At 41.1% G+C, this 8732-nt stretch overlaps 1 protein-coding gene across 1 annotated transcript; it reads right to left on the minus strand.

Annotated features, from left to right (window-relative positions):
* Window positions 1-339: 339 nt before the first annotated feature.
* On the minus strand, window positions 340-5473 carry LOC149141755 (uncharacterized). The gene is made up of 4 exons (XM_089451322.1): window positions 4771-5473; window positions 3972-4121; window positions 2991-3878; window positions 340-2699 (listed from the first exon to the last, which is right to left on the minus strand). The coding sequence occupies exons 1-4, from the start codon at window positions 5471-5473 to the stop codon at window positions 340-342; spliced, it is 4101 nt and encodes a 1366-aa protein (XP_089307448.1).
* Between the last annotated feature and the right edge of the window lie 3259 nt (window positions 5474-8732).

An 8732-nucleotide genomic window follows, 5' to 3' on the forward strand; every position in this document is an offset into this window, starting at 1 on the left:
CTTAATTATTTTAATTATAAATTAATAAAAACATATTATCATAGATCGATTTCAATATTAAAGTAATTATTTTTCTTTTATTAATTAAGTTAATTTATTTATTTATTTATTTACAGGAACGGTTATGATGCTTTGTATTAATCTTGGGCAGAATGCCAAAATCTGATTACATTTTGAGCTTCTTTGTCCTGCTGCATTTCTTTGCTAAGGATGTAGCTGAAGCTTACAATTTTCTTCCTTGGATAGACCCCCACTGAGTTAATTTCGGAGATTTTCCCCCACTTGAAAATACAAACAAATTGATTTAGTAACAGACAGTAGAACATGGCAGCAGTTTATTTATGGAATGGGCTCCCATGATTCTTCATCCTCTTTCAGCTTGATCCCAGCAGAGAGAAGGACAACTTTATTGGCTTCGATGTCCGCCTTTTTATTATGAATTCTCAACACGTGATAGTACTTCAAGTCCTGGAAGCTGTTTTCCATACCTTTGATCCTGGTAATCAGCCTTGCTAGATTGAGGTCCTGTACTGGGGTGTTGGTAACCATTGCATTTATAATGACTTGAGAGTCACCTATGACAATTGCTTCATTTATGTCCAGTTCTTTGAGGATCTTGAGTCCCCAGGCGTAGGAGTGAATTTTTTCCCCGGATTGATTTAGGACAACACCTCCTACACCAGCTTTGCCCGGATTTCCCTTTGCTGCTCCATCAAAGAAAAGGAAGTGCCTTGCTTGCGATTTAAGCCACTCTTGAAAGTCATTCTCGGGTTTTCTTATTTGCCATTCTTTGATAATGAGGGCTTTTTTGACTGCTGGCTGAAATTGGAGTTCTAGCGTTGATCCCCATGCTATATCCTGCTGTCTGAGGTTGGTGTCGTCTTTTATATCAATCAAGCATTCCTTTATGTGGCTTTTTATCTTGGTTTCCAGGACTTTGTGACTCTGTTTTGTGTTTCTAAATATTCTTTTGTTGCGCTCTATCCATAACTGCCAACAGATGATTTTTGGGAGGACAACCCATGTTGCCTTGATAATCAGATTTTTAGGGGGAGGACCTGGGAATCTGTTTGACCATTCAGCGAAAAGATCAGAAGTGGAGCAAGGGACAGTGAAATTTGGGTCCAGATCATGAGTAAAATAGGACCAGATCTGCCTGGAGAAGCTGCATTCTAGCATTAGGTGGATTGTTGTCTCAACGCTTTCATTACACAGAGGACACATGGAAGGGCCGTGGAAGCCTTTTTTCTGCAGGTTATCATAAGTTAATATTTTCCCGTGACAGTAGACCCAGGCAAAGAAATCGACCTTGGGCCATGAGGGCTGGTGCCAAACGCCTTGCCATGGAGCTGGATTCGGAGGAACGTGAGGTTTCTCGTTCAATTTGGCATACCCCTGTGCGACTGCATAACCTTTGGCTTTTGGCCCCCAACCCATCTCGTCTCTCTTCCTCGATTGCGTGGGAGCCAATCCTTGGAGGGCGTCTAACAGCGTGATCCACTCAGAGTTCAGGTTGTCCGACACATTTAATCGCTTCCAGCCTGCCCAAATCGAGTTATTCCAACATGAAATATCCCACAGAGATTTCATTCCTTCTCTGTCCATCCAACAACGCAGCGAGTTAATGGAGGCTCTGGCTTCTATTGGCTCTTTGTTCATGATTCTGTCCGACCAGATATTGATTTTTTTACCGTTGCCTGGTATCCAGTAGGAGTGGGCGATGATTAGAGATGCGGCTCTGTCATAAATTTTGAGGAATGTCGAATTAGGCAGGTGAATCACATTTTCTAAGCATCTGGATCTTGAACCTCTGAAATATTTTTTCCAGAGCACCTTTTGAGCCCAGCCAGGATTGGGGGCGATGATCCTCCACACGATTTTTGCAGCCATTGCTACATTTTGTTGACGAAGATTCTTAAAATTTAGGCCACCTTCCCACAGCGGCTTGGAGATGATATCCCAGCTGACAAGAGGGATCTTTTTTTCATTTTGTTTCCCTCCCTTCCAAAAAAACCTCCTTATGTATTCCTCCATTTTGTTTAGTATGGATGCCGGAGCGAGGAGACCTGCAAATTGGAATAGGGGCAAGCTGTTGAGAACAGATTTTATTAAGACTGTTTTGCCTGCAGCATTCAGCCAGGAATATCCCCAGGCTTGAATCTTTGCCTTGAACTTTTCTAACTGTGGAAGCCAATCTTTGCTGGTTGGTCTCTTTTGAGATATTGGGAGGCCCAGGTATTTAAAGGACGACCAGGAGGAGGAAGCTTCGAAGCCCAAACATCTGGATATGGCAGATAGCAGTCTAGGCGAAGTGTTCCAACTGAAAATATGGCATTTTCTCTTGTTAACAACACTGCCTGAAGCTTCACTAAATTCATCCAGGACCTCTTTAAACTTTGTGGCAGAGGGAACAGAGGCGGGACCTAACAGCAATGTGTCATCTGCAAATAAAGCATGATTGATATTTTTGGTTCCTCTTGCAATGCGCAGACCATTAATTTCTTGTTCCTGCAACTTTTTATCTAGCAGGAAGCTGAGGGCTGAGGCCTGGATGACAAAGAGCAGGGGGGATAGAGGGCACCCCTGCCTGAGTCCTCTCGAGGCTTTAAAGAAGTCTGTGGCTCTTCCATTAACAAGAGGAGCTATCCATGGCTCCGAGATGCAAGCCCGGATCCAATTAATGAAGTTTGTTCCAAAACCTAGCTTACACATAACATTCAAAAGGAAGCTATGATTGACTCGATCAAAAGCATTTGCTAAATCAAGTTTGATCACCATACCTTGCTCTTTTCGGAGTAGACTTGAGTGTATTGCTTCCTGGACCAGTAGAAAGTTGTCCACGATCTGCCTTCCATGGATGAAGCCTCCTTGATTCTCTGGAATTATTTTGGGGAGGATAAACTTCAATCTGTTTGCAATTACTTTGGTGATCAATTTGTACCCTGTATTACATAGAGAAATCGGCCGAAATCTGTTGAAGTTATTGGCACCTTTTTCTTTGGGTATGAGTGCTAAAAACGCAGAATTGGTACTGCCTCCGATTTTCTGAATATTTTGGGATTTTTGTACCATTTTGAGAAGATCTTTTTCAATAATCGGCCAGCACGTTTGGAGGAATCTAGCAGAGAAACCATCCGGCCCAGGGGCCTTGTCCGGATCCATGTCGAAGAGCGCCTTTTTCACCTCATCTTTAGTGACTTTGGCCTCCAGAGATTCATTAATTCGCTGAGAAATTACAGAGGGTATATTAACTAACAGCTCCAGATAGTGACTTGGGTCCTTGTCTTCACTATATAGATTCTGGAAATGAGTAAACGCAGCTCTCTTTATATGCTCAAAATCCTTATGGATATCTCCCTCCTCTTTAATTTCTGAGATAGTATTGAAACATTTCCTTGCCTGGGCTTGTTTATGAAAATAAGCAGTGTTCCTATCCCCTGCTTTGAGCCAGAGGTTCCGAGATTTCATTCTCCAATACTCTTCTTCAGCTAAACAGGCCTTGTGATATTGCTGTTGTAAATGGGTTTCTTGTTCTAATGAGTCCTTTGTAAGCATTGCGTTTTCCATACCATTATGGTGAGAAACAAGAGCTGCTTTAATGGTTTTCCTTATTGTGGCTGGGTTGGACAGCGTTTTGGCCCATCTTTTTAGGGCTCTTTTCACCCTTCTGAGTTTTTCCTCCCAAATATAGAATGGCGATCCTTTGACTGGTTGGTTCCAACATTCCTTGACTGTTTGCATGAAATCATTCTCCTTTACCCAAAGAGGGCTGAACCTAAATGGGATGGGGCCCAGATCATGATGAGCTAACAGGTCTAACTTTATGGGCTTATGATCAGAGATGCTGTTGGCAAGAATATACATTCTAGGCTCTAATCCTAGCAGCAGAAAGGAACTTTGAATGATAAACCTATCTAACCTGGCAGCAATGTGGCCAGGGCCCACTCTTTTATTAGACCAAGAGTACTTACCTGAAGAGGGTTTGATGTCCAGCAAATCCCAGTCTTGCACTATGTCCTCCACCCATTCTCTAGCCGGATCTCTAACTATGCTGCCTCCCCTTTTTTCTGATGGGTGTAGGGTAAGATTGAGATCGCCAGCAATTATTATGTTTTCCAGGTCTGTCAAATCTGCTTGCTATCTTAGAGAGTCCCAACAGTCTTTTTTTCCCCAACGTTGACTGGAGAGTAAACGTTGAAGAGGCAGAACGTTTGCTTAGTATCCAGGTTCTGCATTTTCAGCATCAACCAATGGGTATTCCTGGCCTCGAATAGAACTGTAAATTTATTGGCATTCCAAAGAGTACCTATTCCTCCTGAGGCGCCCCGGGCGGAGATTGCTCTTGCTTCGCTTTTATTCCAGACTTTCTTGCTTGTTTGAAGGAAGGCTATGTCTTCCAGCTTTGTCTCCTGGACGAGAAGTAGATCTAGGGTTTCTGTCCTGATTAGACTTCTGATGGCTTCTTCTTTAATTTTGCTCCCCATCCCTCTGCAGTTCCAGGAGATGACCTTCATTATTTATGCTTCAGGTGGGCTCCCTTGGAGCCTTGGGGCGGATTTTTCAATATCTTTGGCTTTGAAGCTAGCATTTTCTCCAAGGTTGGCTGACTGCCCTGGAGTTTTTCTTTGTAAGTCTCCTGCTCCCTTTTTTCCCTGTCTGTTTTCCGGCCTCTTGTTGATCTTCTTACCGGGGTGTGGGATTCTCCTATTTCTCCTTCCTCTTCTGATTCTTCCGTTTCCTGCTCTTCTTCTTCATCTTCTATGATCATGCCTTTTGGATCTTCGGGACTTGTTCCTTTGAGTGAGGCCGAGGGAGCTTCTTCCTCGTCCTCTGGGACCGTGTCTTTGGGGTTTTCAACTTCTTTGGGGGAAGCTGGAGGTGTGATTTTCCTTGAGGATTCTGGCTTTTGGATCTCTACCTCTGGAGTGTCTTCTGTCGGTTGGCTTAAAAGGTCAAATTTGTTTTCTTGCGCCTTTTTGGTAGGGGGCCTCTGGGCATTAACCTGAAAATTGCCTTTGCCGGATGGTCCACCCTGTTTCTGCCCCTTGTGGTTGGCTCTAGCTCGTCTTACTTGGTTCCAACCCTCTTCATTTCCTTTCTCTGGCTCTGGGTTAGTCGGGCAGTTTCTAGCGAAGTGCCCATACACGTGGCATTTCCTGCATTTGAATGGCAGCTGTTCATAATCCAAGATCTGCACATGGGACCAGCTGCCGACTTTGATTTTGATTGCTTCTGGTAAACCCTCCTCTAGATCTACCTCCACACAGATCCTGGCACAATCGTACTGATCCTTGTTGCTTGCCCGATCTATGAATTTCCCGAGGGAGTTGCCAATGTGTTTCAAGGAGTCCCAGTTCCAACAATGAACCGACAGATTTGGGAGATGAACCCATACTGGAACAGCCTTGGGAACATCTACCGTTGGGTCAAAATCCGGGGTCCATTTGTTCAGGTAGAGACCCTGAGGACCCATTAAGTACGGTCCATTTCAAAAGATCAGGTCTTTGTCCTCTCTGGAGGTAAATTCGAAAAGAAAATACCCTCGCCCTAGAAAGTAAGAGGTAACGCTTTGACTGATCAGGGGCTCCCAGTTCCTGTTAACCCATTGCTCTGTAGTTTTCGGGGAGGGCCAAAGTCCCGTGAATTGGCCAATAAGTCCCTGATCTGCCAGCAACAAAGCTACTTGCATGGGGGTCTCCGGAGGCAGACTTGCCAGGATCTGATTAAATGCATCTACGGCAGGACCGGAGGGCAGATCTTGGCCCTGAGACTCCATCAGGCTTGATGCCAGCTACCACAGGGGCAGCACAACAGAGGCCACACCCTAGCCAGAAGGACGACTGGCTGCCTTGGATCCGATCAGATCTGAAGCAGGAAGGTCCGCAAGTTGCAGGAGCAGCGAACAACGATGAGGAACGCAGGTTTAGAGCCCGCAAAGGGCAGGTCTCGAGGGGAGCCGAGGCTCGCAGAGTAGACCTGGTCGCGCTCAGCCGCTCGCTCTCTCAATCCGTTCCACTTCTAAAAACGCCGTGTGACATATGTTGACAAATCATTAAGTTAAAATTATTAATATATAACTAATAGCATAAACTAAATACTATTAAAATCTCTCATACTATATAAACAACTCATCAAAGAACAAAGGCCAAAGAGAGAAGGATACATGATAACAAGGGGAAACTAACTTATAAGAAAACAAGAACAAGCTATAAAAAGAGGGAGGGGAGGAAGGGAAGAATACGACTAGGAAGAGAGGGCTGGGACCCAGCAACTACTGATCTTCCAGCCATCCTCTCTATTGAGATTGCTCGGCCTTTTTTCAATCTCAAGGGCTTCCCTAAATTTGCGGTGATGGAACTGCGAAACTTTAGCAATAACACTGGCCTCCTCGATACAAACATGATGTTTGGTTTTCTCTGCATGCTCTGCTAAAGCAGAAGACTTGGTTCTCCTATGTTTAAGGTCAGTTGCGTGCTCACTAATCCTTTGATTAATGGAGCGTCCAGTCTCACCAATATAGGGGGTCCCACAGGAACAAGGAATAATATATACCCCCTTCATGTCCTTAGGGTCGATAGGATCCTTCACTGATCTGAGGGACTTACGAATGGTGTTAAGGGGTCTAAAGGTCGAGGGGACATTATGCTTCTTAAGAATCCTCGCAATCTTATCAGTGGTCCCTTGCACAAACGGAAGATGGACACCTGGGACCCGCTCTTTCGGTTCTCTTTTAGTTAATGAATTTTTGGCAGCTTTGAGGAAAGCTTTCTGACCTAGGTATCTACTATAACCATTCTCAACAAAGACATTAAGGAGATGGGATTTCTCTTTCTCGAAGCTCTTTTCATCAGAGATCCTTAGGGCACGAGTAGCAAGGGTGTTGAGAACACCCAACTTCTGAGCCGGGAAATGGTGGGAATTGGCATGAAGATACTGCTCCGTATGTGTTTTCTTTTGAAACACTTGGTGGGAGAGGGAACCGTCACTATTCTTTGAAATAAGAATATCAAGGAAAGGGAGACAACCATCGACTTCTTGTTCCTTGGTGAACTTAATGGCCGAGGATTGACTATTGAGATGATCGAAGAAGAGATCTAACTCCTCTTGGCCATTAGACTAGATCAGTGAAGGATCAGATCAACAAAGGATCCTATCGATCCTTCATTGATCAGTGAAGGATCCTATCGACCCTAAGGACATGAAGGGGGTATATATTATTCCTTGTTCCTGTGGGACCCCCTATATTGGTGAGACTGGACGCTCCATTAATTAAAGGATTAGTGAGCACGCAACTGACCTTAAACATAGGAGAACCAAGTCTTCCGCATTAGTAGAGCATGCGGAGAAAACCAAACATCATGTTTGTATCGAGGAGGCCAGTGTTATTGCTAAAGTTTCGCAATTCCATCACCGCAAAATTAGGGAAGCCCTTGAGATTGAAAAAAGGCCGAACAATCTCAATAGAGAGGATGGGTAGAAGATCAGTAGTTGTTGGATCCCAGCCCTCTCCTCCTAGTCGTATTCTTCCCTTCCTCCCCTCCCTCTTTTTATAGCTTGTTCTTGTTTTCTTATAAGTTAGTTTCCCCTTGTTATCCTGTATCCTTCTCTCTTTGGCCTTTGTTCTTTGATGAGTTGTTTATATAGTATGAGATATTTTAATAGTATTTAGTTTATACTATTAGTTATATACTAATAATTTTAACTTAATTAATAAAAGAAAAATAATTACTTTAATATTGAAATCGATCTATGATAATATGTTTTTATTAATTTATAATTAAAATAATTAAGCAATTTAACAATTAAATAAATCTAAAAATTTAAAATATTATAGTTTTATTCTTTCTATATAATACTCAAATTATATATATATATATATATATATATATATATATAAAATAAATATAAAATAGTTAATACTTTTATGTATAACTAACTATTAATTTAATAATCATTTAAATTAATTTATTTTAATATATATATAATAAAAATTAAAATAATTATAAAATAGTTAAAACTTTTATGTAAATTCATATGTCCCTTTAACTTTTAATTTAATAATAGTATAACTAACTATTAATTTAAATTAACTTATTTTAATTTTTTAATTAAATATAGTTATGTCCCGGGTCTTGTCCAACTAGCCGTTTCCCAGTCAAATTTAGCCGTTAGTCAATATAGTCGTTGCCTAGTAAAAAATTATAGTTGTTGGATGTTCTGCTCAGACTATTTAACATGCAAACTGGATCTGATTCTTCAACTTGTCCTGACGATGAACCACACTGGTTGGTTTGAAACACGTCAACAAATGAAATATCATGTGATTTACGCCGAAAAATCTCTCATAAACTTTATATGGATCATAGAAGCCTCAATTCAACAATCTAATAATTGTTCTTAATTGTTTCTAATAATTGTTTTTAATTATTTTTACTAAATTCTAATATCATTTTAATAACACGTGGACAATTTTATGAAGGAGCATCTTCTATATCATAATATATTATGATATATGATACTTTAATACTAGGAAGATTGATAATTTATTTTATAATTAACTTAAATTTAAATTAACTTCAATAATTTTAATTTATAATTTATTTTATTACTAACTTAAATTTAAATTAACTTAAATAATTTAAATTTAAATTATTTACTAACATGTGGACAATTTATTTTATGAGGAGGCATCTTCTATATGATAATTTTTTATACTTAACTTAAAAGTGGAT

The sequence above is a fragment of the Pinus tabuliformis genome, chromosome X (assembly GCF_031772625.1).
Source record: "Pinus tabuliformis cultivar Carrire ecotype Pingquan chromosome X, CPIR1, whole genome shotgun sequence".
NCBI classification, from domain to species: Eukaryota; Viridiplantae; Streptophyta; class Pinopsida; order Pinales; family Pinaceae; genus Pinus; species Pinus tabuliformis.